Source organism: Nuphar pumila, chromosome 8 (genome assembly GCF_984573655.1).
Source record: "Nuphar pumila chromosome 8, dmNupPumi1.hap1.1, whole genome shotgun sequence".
In the NCBI taxonomy this organism is placed as follows: Eukaryota; Viridiplantae; Streptophyta; class Magnoliopsida; order Nymphaeales; family Nymphaeaceae; genus Nuphar; species Nuphar pumila.
This window is the reverse complement of record NC_143256.1, coordinates 25,631,940-25,646,139: the sequence shown is the minus strand read 5'-3', so window position 1 is coordinate 25,646,139 and position 14,200 is coordinate 25,631,940. Positions and strand designations below refer to the sequence as shown.

The window sequence follows — 14,200 nt, the reverse complement described above, 5'->3', positions numbered from 1 at the left end:
ACCACATGGCATATCACAAACACAACATTTCATAAGTGCTCGTATGGCACTTGCAGAACTGCAAGCTCAGTTTTGAGCTTTCACATGATCATGATCATGGCATGGAAAATTTTTATTTTATGCATTTTTTTGCATAACAAGCATATATCGACCAAAACTAAACATGGTCATATTTGCATTTAATCACAATTCAATTTATATGCAAATCAATTAGCATCATAAGTGCCCATATAGCACCACAGGGGTTCTGTGTGCTCAGTTTCAATCTTGTACCATCATGCCCTTGTAGTTTTTCTTAATTGTGCAATTATAACAAAAATATGCATTTAACAAAGGGCGGTTCATGCATTGATATGGGTCATGACATTCATATGTCAACTACATACAAAACCATGTGCAACATGAATACGTCATTGATATCTCATTCATTTGCCACATAATATTCTCTTCATAAGTAGATAATAAAAATTATTTCACTATTTAAACATGTGCATTGTAGTGAGTTTTGCCATAACCAATGTATGTGCATATTACTGAGTTTCAAACCTACTATGAGTATACACATAATAGTGAATCTTCGATGTAACATATATTTCATTCGCAAGCGAAGTAACCAGTACAATTGTCATTTTCTATATTTCACAAACTCAAGAACGAGATAAACATTTATTTTAGGAACAAATAGTAAAATGCGTAGCTTATGCAAAAGTGTGCCTGTGTACACTATAACGGTCGAAACCAACCAAATTTTTCATTTTTCTTTGGATTGTCGAATAAAATGAGGATATGTATAAAATTGAGGTTTTGCGAATTCAAGCATTTATCATTTAAAAGATCGTACCAAACCTTCTGTCTCTCAATATATATATATATATATATATATATTCCCTTTATACCGTAGTTGGGCTGCGACGAGTCATAAACATGCTGGCAGTCCGCTGCAGCCACAACTAGGCATAGGCAGACCTCTAAAAGCCTTGCAGCTGTGTCTGCAAGGACTATACCAACCGCGGTTGGGGTTCAATGTGACCCATCCGATTGTGCCCAGCAGGATGCAAAATATACTGCTATGCACAATGGCTGTCAGCCACAGTAGTGCACGGTCAGCAAGCTGGGAACCGAGCAATTCCCAGTCTGCTGACCCTGCACTGGATCCCGACCATTTGACTAGCGTGACTCAGTCTGAGTTGCACAGGTCAAGCCTAATCGAATTAGACTGCTGCATACCCGGCCATATCAGTTATATTGGTCTGGTCTATCCCACTGTACATGGTACCAAAGAACGTGGGCTATGGTCGAACCGACCCTTCCCATTCCTGGTTGCACCTTGTAGAATACATAATTATATATTTTTTTTAAACAAGCTGGGGCATGGCAGACCCCATCGGTTATTATTAACTCTTTTGAAAAGCAAGCTGGGTTTTGGCAAACCCCACCGGTTAATATTAACTCTTTTGAAAAGCAAGCCGGGTACCGCACCCATGGGTTTTAAACCTGTAATGTCCCAACACCAAGTGATGTGCACGAGCTAGTTCCTATCAGTCCAGTAGAGCAGCAAGCAGTGGTTGTGCCAACAGGGTATGGCGCACCTTGCTGCATCAACCCTGCCCAGGCCGATCTGTATATATATAAAGAGTATTTATTTATTATTATTTTTTATTTATTTGCAATACTTTTGATTCTTTACCTTGATGCAGAACACAACACTTATTTGCATGCTTCACGTCGTATGTGTCTAACAACTAACTACTGTGATTGTTGGCGATTCTATAACCTTCACACAGTTTCAACAAATTTGATATCAAACATAATTTATTATAATGTGAAGTCAAACCATATAAAAACGTGAGCATTTCAACGCAATCAAATGCATAAGACACGTGTAGCTTGAATATTGATATTCTACTTGGTTATACTATTGGGCATATGCACATCAAAACCGGATTTTGTTTTTTTTTTTCTATGGCTTACGTAGATGCAACTCTAGCATCAAATCTGTGGATTTATGATTAAGCCCACGTATATACAGACTCAACATCAGATCTGCTCAAATACGCAGATCTATGATTAAGCATATTCATATGCCGATTTAACATCAGATCTGCTCAAATACGCAGATCTGTGGTTAAGCATATTTATATGCAGATTTAACATTAGATCTGCTCAAATACACAGATCTATGATTTACACCTATATATGCAAGACTATAAAAAATCAAATATGCACAAATACACAGACTTATGATTAAGCACATACGTATATAAAAAATAAAAGATCCAAACAATGCAAATGTGCAGATTACTATTTGAGACTATACATCTACGCATAAGTATAAAGCAGCATTAGATGTATATACTACTTCAACCAAGGCCAAGTCTAATGGCTGAAATGTATGTATCATCGTACATATATTCAAGTGGTAACACTTATACGTGCCTCATGGCATTATGCACACATACACAAAGATATCAACCCCTTACCTCTCAATGAATTGGAAACCTGAAACTGGAATCGTGTGGTTAGATGATGGATTGATTTGGTGAAGAATGAAGAACACCTTAGATGTAGGCTGCCACCACCTTGCTGCAAATCCAATGGTTGCAACCCGTGCTACAAAGTGTACCTAAGGGGTGTGAAAGAGGAGAGGAAGGAGAAAAGAAGAGAAAAGGAAAATAAGAGAAGAGAGTAAAGGAGAGAGAGAAAAGGACAAAAAAAGGAAGAAGGAGCTTGGGGGGAAATGTGTGGAGAGTCTCTATATAGAGAGTCACCCCCAAGCCCAAGGTATATGGTAAGTGTCCACTTACCTTAGTTGTTCTTTCTACATTTCTTTTTAAACCCTTCTCATTTAATTAGATCTCTTACCAAATAGGACCTCTCTAAAACGTTGGATGAGGGTTGAAAAAAAATCTCAGCCTAATCTAAACATGGCAACTCTCCCTAGTTGCCGCTTCTTTACTTAAATAAAACCCTAGACAATTAGGATTTTACCCATATTGCATTATATATATATTATTCTAACTAATTAATTTTGATACACACACACACACACACACACACATATATATATATATATATATATATATATATATATATATATCCAGTAGGTGGGGACGTCCCACCCAACTTGGGGTCATTGTTTTTTTCTCTTTAATTTAGAAATATGAATCCTCAAATCAATTTACATGTAGTCTCTTTTTTTTTCAAAAAAGAAAATCGTGTAGTGGGACTTGAACTCAGGTTGCCTCACAAGGATGCAACACACCTTACCACAACACCACTTCACGTCTTGTTGTAAATTTTGTATATATTAATTTATTTATATACTTACGGTTTTCTAATGGATCTTAGATTTTGGTTAGATATCCGAATACTTTGAATTTTATAAAACTCTCTGACTAGATTTTCGGATCTTGATTGAGGTTATACCGTATTTGAATCCATTAAGATCCAATTGGGTTTCGAATCCATCAAGGATCTGAATCCACTTGCCATATCTGAATCCAAATACTGGATCCATATGATCTTGTTCGGATCCAAGATCCATTTGGACCAAATCCATATCATATTATCATATTTATTCTAGAGAAATTTTATATTTATTTATTTTGATAATTGCCGAAATTTTACAGGTTTTACAATTATTGTTGGTATAGTTACCTTGCCTCCCAAAATGTGGAGGCTTATATGTTTTAACATTGTTGTCGGGTTTAGACGTGGCTAAGACCTCATCAACACTCTTACTCATATCAAGCCGAGTTTCTTCTTGAATAATTTCAGCAATGACATCCTCCAAAGGAGGAAGAGTAGATCTATATAGAAGGAAGGATCTAACTTGTTCAAACTCAGGACGAAGCCCGAATAAAAATTGAGAAAACCTTTCTTGTTCCATTTGCTTTTGCCTAAGTTCCACATCTTCAATGGCAACCCACTTAGGCTCTAAGAGTGCTAATTCATTCCATAGTAGATTTAAAGCACTATAGTAATTTTGAATGCTTAAATCACCTTGTTTGGTGGTTCTCACTTTTTCTTGCAAAAACTATGCTCTTGCAAGATCTTTTTGGTTATACATACCCTTCATAAAGGACCAAGCCTCATTGGCTTTACGAAATTTGGCAATGTTAGCACATACCTTGAATTCTACATTGTTCATGAACCATGCAAGAATCTTTACATGATTGCTCTCCCAATCTTCTGTCCCTTTTTTGATGTTCTTTAATGGCCTTAAGGCGAGCATCTCTCTCGAGAGATTTCTCTTGACCTCCTATCTTGGTGAGCTCTAGTTGAAGTTCGAGAATAGAACCCATTACATAACCCAAAAGTTTTTTTTCCTTACCTATTAAAATAGTTGTTTCTAGAAACAACTATGTAAAATGACCAAAATACCCCTACTGGGTATTATATATATTAACACTAATCCCCCTGAAATATTACAATTTTACCCCTTACTAATAGGAATATATACATACGAGTATATATATATACTATTCAACAAGAGGAAGATAGAACTAAGTTGTCTCCCATGGACCAAATGATGAGAGATCCACCTTCTAAGTGAGATGCCTTTTCATGAGATGAGTGGTGAAAAAGGCAAGGGAAGTGGGGTAGCTATAATTTGAGATGGTGGTAGAGGCTTCAAGTCTAACAATGAAAAGGAGAAGCTTAAGTGCAGTTCTTGTGGAAAGACAAAGCACGCTAGGCACCAATGTTGAGATTTAGTGGAAAAGATTTTGCTTATAAGCAACTCTGCTTATAATGGTTTTCAAGAAAAGAAGGAAACCTTAAGCAAAGGGGAATTAGCTCTTCTAAGAAAAGGAATTAAGGAATTATGGCTTCGATTGATTGATCATTTTGAGGATAGGGCATATACTTCCACCTTTAAATCATATCACATGCAACAAGATGCTAATGTTTTGTCTCTTGTGGCTTCTATTTCATGAGTTATAGATTTGGATGTCACAGATCACATGTTGGGTATGAGATCTTTATTCACTAATTATTATACATTTAATCCTAGTGAATCAGAATTTGGGCAATAAGTGTCCACCTTTTGTTCGGAAAAGGAATGGTTAATACACCTAACTTTCCTTTATTCAATTTTGCATAAGGAAAGTTTTAAGTTGACCTCTTATCTATGAATTTTGTCACCAAAGATCTAACTTGTTATGTAACCTTTTTCTCTTTACATTGGGTGTTTGAACTTTGAAGACTTGAAAACAAGGATGGTCTTTGATTGTACACATAATGAGAAGAGCTTTTTACTCTTTAAGATAAGTTTGATTACCTCAAATCTCATATCCAAATCCATCAACAATCCTCGAGATCTAAGATCTAATATCAAATCCAAGGATCTTTGGCCTAACCACCCCTCATCGGGTTAGAGATACATAGATTTCAAGCATTTTTTTGGGGGGGAGGGGGGGAGAGGGAGTGTTGGGGGATTTGAGGTATCCTCTTTGATGGAGGTCGGATTTGGCATGGGCCTCATGCCAAATATGGCCTCAATCCATGAATCTACGTATCTCAGGTTGCTTTTGAATTCATCCTTAGTGTCTCTCAAGCAATGATGTGTAGTAGAACCCACTCCTTATAGGCAACTGGTAGGCTCGTTGATGTATCTTAGTATCACTCGACCTGATTTGTCACATGCGATCCACATTGCCAGTCAGTTCCAACATGCTCCTACAACGGTTCACATGAGTGTTGTTCTTCGCATCATCAGATATCTTAAGGGAACTGTAAATAAGGGAGTATTTTTGTCTTCTTCTTATGAATTAAAGTTAATTGCTTATACTGACTCAAATTGGGGAGGTGACCCTAATAATCATCACTCCACCACTGGTTTCTGTGTTTTTTTAGGAGAATCATTGATTTCCTAGAGATGTAAAAAGCAGCAGAAGGTCTCTTTGTCCTCCACCGAAGCAAAATATAGAGTCATGGCGTCCATCACCATGGAAATTGTATGGATTCAGCGTCTTCTAGAAGATATGGGAGTTCACATTGGAGAACCAACAAAGTTATGCTGCGACAATAAAAGTGCAATTTATATTGCCAAGAATCACACTTTCTATGAGCGAACAAAGCATATAGAAATGGACTGTCACTATGTCCGAGAGAAATATTTGAAGGTCATTGATCTCCCGTACGTGACGTCTGAATATCAGTTGGCGAACTTCTTCACTAAGGCTCTTTATTCGTCTAGGTTTCACTTCCTTCTTGGCAAACTTGTGGTCATCACACCGTAAGTTTGAGGGGGGGTGTTAAAATGTAACTTCAAATTTCATTACATGTATATATATATATATATATATATATATATATATATATATATATATATATATATATATATATTTATTTATTATAATACCCGAAAGGGTATTTCTGTAATTTTCCCTTTTACGCATATTCCCTTTGGAATTATGTTTGTAATTATTTTCTTAACTTTTTCTTTTTCTTTTTCTTTTAATATTTTTTATCTTTTATTTTTTGAACCACATTGGGGGCCTCCCAATAGAGTCGTTGGGGGCTCCCAACGACTCCTTTGGGAGCCCCCATGTTGGCTCCTCTTGTGTGGATGTGTATATATAGGGGTGCTCCCCCTTTGTAAAAATAAGCATTTCCTTTTTGGTTAATGCATTCATCGCATGCCTTTGTGTATGTTTGATTATTTTATGCTTGTATGCGTATTTGTTCAAGTGTTGTTTGAGTGCATTTGAGCACATCTTTTATAAAGTATTAGTGCTTGGATGTGGATTGTCTCTTCGTGAACATCTTTACAGAAGTTTATATGGAACCACCTCTTGGCATGAATTTAAATGGTAAAATTTTGAAATTAAAAAAGGCATTATATGGTCTTAAGCAAGCTCCTAAAGCTTGGTATGACAAGTTTAGTAATGTATTAATCAATTTGGGTTTTATCTCTTGTTATACTGACACTGCTATTTTTGTTAAGAAAACAGATGACTCCATTGTTATTTTACTTCTGTATGTTGATGATATAATCATCACCGTAAGTGACAAAAAGAGAGTAAATGATGCTAAGATTATGTTAAAGAAAACTTTTGATATGTTTGACTTGGGGTTTTTGAGATATTTTTTAGGTATTTAAGTGGTGTATTCTCCTCGAGGATACATTCTATCTCAAATGAAATTAGACCAAATCAGGAGTTTCAGATGAAAAGAAAGTGGAAACTCCTGAAGTTATAAATGCAAAGTTGAGACTTGAGGATGGCGTTCTTCTTGAGGATCCTACCCCCTATCGGCAATTGATTGGATCCCTTACTTACTTATCCATCACCCGTCTGGATATTGCTCATGTGGTTCATGCTGCAAGTCAATTTCAGCATGCTCCTACTACAGTTCACATGGCGGCCGTAATGCGAATTGTTCGATATATCAAGAACTCCATCTCCAAAGGGCTTTTCTTATCCTCTTCTTCATCTCTTGAATTAACTGCTTATACTGATGTTGATTGGGGGGAATCCCAATGATCAAATCTCAACTACTGGTTTTTGCATTTTTCTAGGAGATTCTCTCATTTCATGGAGATGTAAGAAGCAACAAAAAGTTTCTCTATCATTCACTGAACTGAATATCGGGCTATGGCGATGACAACTATGGAAATTGTGTGGCTTAGAAGTCTCCTCTGTGACATGGGCATCCTCATTTCTTCTTCCACCAAGATGTGTTGTGATAACAATAGCACGATCTACATCGCAAGCAATCATATATTCCACGAGCGTACCAAGCATATTGAAATGGATTGTCACTATGTTCGAGACGAATTTCTCAGAGGAACCATCACACTACCATATGTTACTTCAGAATATCAGTTGGTTGACTTCTTCACTAAAGCGCTTCCGACTCCGCGTTTTATGTTTCTTCTTGGCAAACTTTCGGTCTTCTCCCCGTAAAGTTTGAGGAGGCCTGTTAAAATATGTATATATATACATATATCTCTTTTTTTCATTCAAATACCCGATAGGGGTATTTTGGTAAATTATATTATACTTTTTTATTTTAGGTTTTTCTTTTTCTTTCTTTTTATCTTTTTCCTTTTTCTTTTTCTTTTTTTTTGTCTTATTGTATTTGGACCACTAAGGAGCCCCACCCATCTAGTCGTTGGGGCTCCAACGGTCACATTTATGATCGTTGGGGCTCCCAACGACTAGAAGGGAGCCCCTTTTGTGGTCCCTCTCCAACATATTGGCTCCTTTATAAATAAAGGAGCTCTCTCACTTGTAAAGCAAGGCTTTTCAGCCCACTTTGTCTCTTCTCTTCAATAATATCCTTTTGCCTTTAGGCACTTCACCCCTTAGTGGGTTATTTATGCACTTTACGTGCTTGTGTTCTTGGATCTTGGTTTGACTCTTTCAAAGAGATCTTTTGATTATTGGTGCTTCCGTGTTTTTCATTACAATAAGAAGAATAGATGAAGTGTTTGGAAAGCATAGTCGAAGCGTGGGAGAATCGAGGTTCCCATCAAGTTTCGGAAGCGAGGAGTATCGTGCTTTGGAAGCGAAGTGTATCGCGCTTCTGAAGCAAGTTCCAGAAAGCGGACTTCCCACATATCTAAAAAGCTTTTGGTAACTCTGGTTAAAACACTTGGAGTCCATTAAAAGAAGAGGACTCTTGGTGCCGTACAAGAGGCACTTAAAAATAGAGATGATCATAAAAACCAACTTAAGAATCAATAAGCACTAACATTAACTAGAATCTCCTTGGTTTCTCTACTTTTTCTCCAGTCATGCAAGGATGACATCTTGTCATTCCTTTTGTGTTTCTCTTATAATTGAAAAGTTTTCTTTGTCCGACTTTCCGGAGGAAAAGAGTCAACAATGATTGGCATGTTTATCCATAGTGAAAGAATAGAGCAATGATGAGATCCTAGGTTTATTATAGCATTTTGTTTGAACAAGAAACATATCAACAGGATTATAGGAGAAGCTATTCGGACCGATTGATTGCTGCTTAAAGCAGCTGAAGCACCATCTTTGCACCAAAGAGGGAGATTTCCATGGTGCCACAAGGATTTGAAAGAAGTATTCATTCTGTTTACTCCATTCAAGAAGTTCATGACCATATGACAATGTTGTTGGTTCAGAGTTGTGGTTCTAGGTGTATGGGACATACATATCATGACTTATAAGATTGATGTGTTCTCTGGATTCCAAGTTCCCCTATTGGTTACATTTGTGAGTGGGGGCAACTTTGCTCGGAATAACTGCCTAGTGTTGAGATCTCAGTCCATAGTTTTCTTTGTTTTATATTTGAACTTGATTGAACAGATATTCCAAAGTTAAAAATCTAGAAAGCATCTCTATAAGTGACACTCTTCCATTATTTCAGGGTGGATCATGAAATGCTTAAAAGCATCCTGGTAGTAAAATTGATCAACTTTGAAGCAATGAGAGATATACTTGATTCTTGAAGCAGGTATTGTAATGAAGTATGCAGAAAACTAGAGAATGCTAAAAGCATTCACAATTACCAACAATGGTCCAATACACGATAGATAATAGCCAAGTCCACTGTGGGACAACATAAACAAGCCTTGAGAAAGGCACAAACTAAAAAATAAATGCTCTTTATTGAAGGAGAGAGCTCTAAAGCATTAAGAATACAAAGGGGTTCACCCCTATTTATACACCCACAAGGGGTCTCAAAAGGAGAGCCAAAAGGGGGCTCCCATAGAGTCATTGGGAGCCCCCAACGGTCACAAATGTGACCGTTGGAGGCCCCAATGACTCTATGTGGGGGCCCTTTTGGGTTGGATTTTGAGGCACAAAATAAAAAGAAAATAAAAAATGAATACAAAAAGAAATAGTTGTTTACTAAAACAACTATGTGAAAAGTCGATAATACCCCTATATATATGTATAGTTACATATATTTAAACAGATATGGCATCTTAGTTCTTGTTCTGACCTGGTTTTCCAGCAGCATACCAACCACATGATCCCTTGTGAATAATTGTCTGATGTTGTGGCAGAAGCATAAGGGGGATTTATGTAATTCTTTTAACATTGTGATTCATGTTAACTTTTTTGATTGATTTCACTGAGCATAGCTGAATTTTCCTCGATAGAAACCTGTCATATTTTAAAGCTTTTCTCTGCCTTGCTGCCTCTTGAGACCATCTCAATGGAGTTGCAATGCAATGTATAAATTAAGTTTGAAGCAACTTGATGCCATCCGTTTATATATGGCAACCTAACTTACCATTGCATAGCAAGTATTCATTCATATACATATATATATATATATATATGAATTTCTTTTTCTTGTTGTATATCACATACCGAACCACTACTAAATATGATGTACAACATTATAGATGGCAGAATCGAATGGAAGAATAGCACTCTTGTCATCCATTATGAAACCCATCAAACTTTCTGACTTCAATTCAGATGTTAATAATAGTCATGAATGTCTGGTTCTGCCAAATTTGCAATCTTTGATTGTTGTTCATCCTCTTGTAGATTTCCCTTTTGAAGGACTATTGACTAATTAGTGATTCTTTGCCAACTGAAATACTGCATGTATGTAGTTTAGGAATTAGATTGGAGATGGCAATTTCGCAGGGTTATTATGGCTTGCATGATGAATTGCAGGGATGACTTCTTTTCTGGATGGTTGAATTCACGTCAAGTTTCTCTTTCAAATTCTTCTCTTTTGCATGTAACAGTGAATTGATTTCAGGTTTCCAGTCAGAATCTTGGTAGTTACTGACATTTACTTGCTAACAGAGGAAGAGGCCACAAAGGTTGAGGGTCCAAAAAGCTGTTTATCAAGAAACATTACATTGGAGGAAGCCACAGACACAATACTGTTCTGTAGCTCCATTGTTCACAGTCTAGCATACAAAGCTGCAAGCATTGCTATGGAAAAGGAGGAATCCCTTTGCCTTGAAGATTCCAGGCCCACTGTTACCATCTTGGATAAGTCTGGTCTAACTGATACCAGAAATCCAAGTGGTTCCTCTGGAAAGCGGATGCAAAAATCACAAAGGCCTAGAGCAAAGCAACAACCGCAAACAAATGATATCCGCCCCTTCAACAAGACCGAAGAAATGAAAATCCCAGAAACGAAAATCCACCATGTTAATGTACCAAAGCAGCCTGATAGCATGAAACCTCCGAAGCTTGAGTCCAGGTGCAATTGTTCAGTAATGTAGTGAGAGAGGTGCTCCCCCCCACTCACTCCATCTGAGAGAAGAGGAGGTGGCTGAGAGTGGGTGTATGTACTTATAGAGATTTGTAGGGTGGGGAAGGCTGGCAGAGGGCAGATCACCAAGTGGTGCCCCACGATTTTCATTTCTGATTTATTTATTGGTGAGAAAACATCAATCAGTGTGTTGGTGATATAATCATGTAAAATGGTGGTTCTGGTTTGATTCAAGGAGAGATCTGTGGTCTGTCTTCTTTGTTGTTGCTTGTTGTTTTCATTCCTGTGAATATAAGAATAAAAATTAGATTTTTGAGATGATTCTTTCGTTTAAACTTGGATCCATTCTACGGTAAACATTTCAATACAGTGGGTGGAACAACCTCATAATAGCTTCAGCAGGGCCAACCTCTCTCTCTCTCTCTCTCTCTCTCTCTCTCTCTCTCTCTCTCTCTCTCTCTCTATATATATATATATATATATATATATATATATATATATATATATATATATATATATATATATATATTTGGGGGATAATCCCTCTAGGATTTGAACCTGAGTCCTTGGTGCAACTTAACCATCCAGCTATCTCATTCGACCTAGACCAATATAGATTGAAAATCTAAATATGATTGGATAGAAAGGTTTATTTCCATTCTTCCTATTCGTTTAGACTATTCGTGGGTAGCCAACATTTACGGAATGAGATACCATAGTAACCAAAATCTTCTCAGAAGCTCGAAGGCTCAGTTTTCAAGGCTTTAAGGGCATGTTTGGAGATGAACAATCACAGCTGAGAAAGTAGAAGCTGTGATTGTTGAGAAAATCCTTTATCAGATGACATTGCAAACAAGCCCTAAGAGTAGGTCGATTTTGTAGAATTAAAAACTTACTTTTTTCCAATATAAAAATCAAGTTTCTTTGATACTGGACACGCAATTTCCTTGTTAAAGAATTTGTGCTTCCAAAAAAAAATGTGTTTTCTTTATCAAGTTCACATATCTAATGCATATCTATTTATGAAAAAGTTAGCTAGATGCATTTGAGTAAAATGGGCAATGAATTGATGTGACCACTCATGGATGCTCCACCTGTATACAAGCCATTGATGTACGTACAATTTCTTGGTGATGAGATTTTTTTCACTAATGGTCAGCACATTAAGTTAAACATGTGATACGTGTTGGGATCCCTATCACAAGAAAAAAATGAAAAGGGAAGTGTTAGGAAGAAAAGTGACTTTGACTCACAAAAAAAATACAGACAAGCTATGTCACATAGGTGCGGGTGCAGATGCTAATGTGGCGACGTGACACTTTAAAAAAACTTGGGTGCAGGGGGTGTAAGGAGGGTATATATATATATATATATATATATATATATATATATATATATATATATATATATATATATATATATATATATATATATATATATATATATAATATGGATAAAAAATAAACTTGATTAGGGTTAACTGAATCTACTTTTGAATAAAAATAAACCTCAATGTGGTTGGCTTCACCTAACACAAAGGAAGTTGTGTCCAAGTGTCGCACCCGCCTGGGTGCGGGTGCGGGTGCGATGCCCTGTTATAAGAGTCTGTGTTACATAGCAGACAAGGAACAAGAAATTTTGAACTTTGAGATTTGTTTACATATTTTTTTGTTTTTCATATGATAAGGTGAAAAATGGAACCTTCAACCTAAAGTCATGGCCGGCAACCAATATTTTTTCAGAGTTATATGTTGCATACTAAATATGCATACATTATCTTTATGAGAAAACAAGTTGAGCTTCATGGGGTCTGGTGGACAGCACATATGCATTGATTCATCTATGGTCTTTGTGCATATTTTAGACGGTGAGGATACCAAATCACTTTCCTAAAAGTGCTTGATCTGCTCTCGGCCTGGTGGACTGCCCGGGGTTTACTTTATAGTTAAGCAGGCCCAAAAAATCACTTGTATTTCTACAAAGAGAGCGGTCCTGTCAAACACTGGGTGAGATTAGCAATGTCTCCCAACGTTTACAACTATAAACCCCGCCCCCTCTTTACTGTAGCTCAGTACAAGTGAGACCCACAGAGGTGTGAGGTTTGTGGTTGTGAACCCTGGGTGATTGCTAATGTCACCCAGCGTTTCACTAAATCCTTTCTCCCCTACAAAGGTTCCTTGTCAGAAAAAAAGAAGAAGCTTGTTCAACCATTTCTCATTTATTATAAGTTCATATCAAGTAGAATATGAGCTTATCATTATAAGCTCACATAAACTAGAATGCGAGCTTAATTATCATCAGATAAGCCTAATGAACCCATAATCAACTGAACTGAGCCGAGTTAGAAGCAGCTTGATTCATGTAGCGAGTCTCGTCTATGGTTTTGCTGTGTCTAGTCACAGATCTTGTGATATTTTTAAAAAATGAGTGTTTAAAAAAACTTTTTTTAGAAACATCAGTATATATATATAAATCTATAACATATAAGCTCATCAAATATATACAGAGAATGAAGATTATGCTACCCCTATTCAGCTAGGTTACATTAGGACCTACCAAAAATAATAGTTCAAGATGTTTTATGTTAGATCTGAATCGTTAGATGTGTTTATCATAGCATAGCAACCATTATTTTTTTTACTTCTTTAAAACACATTTATTGAGTACAAAATGATAAATACATTTAAAGGTTCAAATCTATAAGGTTTTTAGTATGTGACTCAATCCCAATGGAAAATGGACTCAAAATCCAAATCCAAACAAGATTTCGCAAGTAAATTTTGGATCCCATAATAGAGTACACGTCAAATCTGAGCAGTTAAAGGGTCTACCTAAATTGAAGACATTGGTGCTAGACCTGATCATATTATATGGTGATATCCTGTCTGACCTGAATCTTATCCATATAGGGCCAGCTTTATGAATCACGTTTTTCCATTCTTATCTATTTAGATCTAAATCTTGTATCACTTTGCAATCTTTCATGTCATCTTTAATTGCCTCCTCTCAAGCCTTCATTGGTCTTTCCTGACTA

At 36.6% G+C, this 14,200-nt stretch overlaps 1 protein-coding gene across 1 annotated transcript in view; it reads left to right on the top strand.

Annotated features, from left to right (window-relative positions):
- The window catches only part of LOC149829834 (uncharacterized), a 58,353-nt gene extending 46,871 nt beyond the window's left edge, over nucleotides 1–11,482 (top strand). Inside the window, exon 6 of the mRNA XM_090016111.1 lies at nucleotides 10,749–11,482. Within this exon, the coding sequence (XP_089872237.1) occupies nucleotides 10,749–11,176 (428 nt within the window). The 3' untranslated portion in view covers nucleotides 11,177–11,482. The remainder of the gene's footprint in view (nucleotides 1–10,748) is intronic.
- The last annotated feature ends 2,718 nt before the right edge of the window (nucleotides 11,483–14,200 follow it).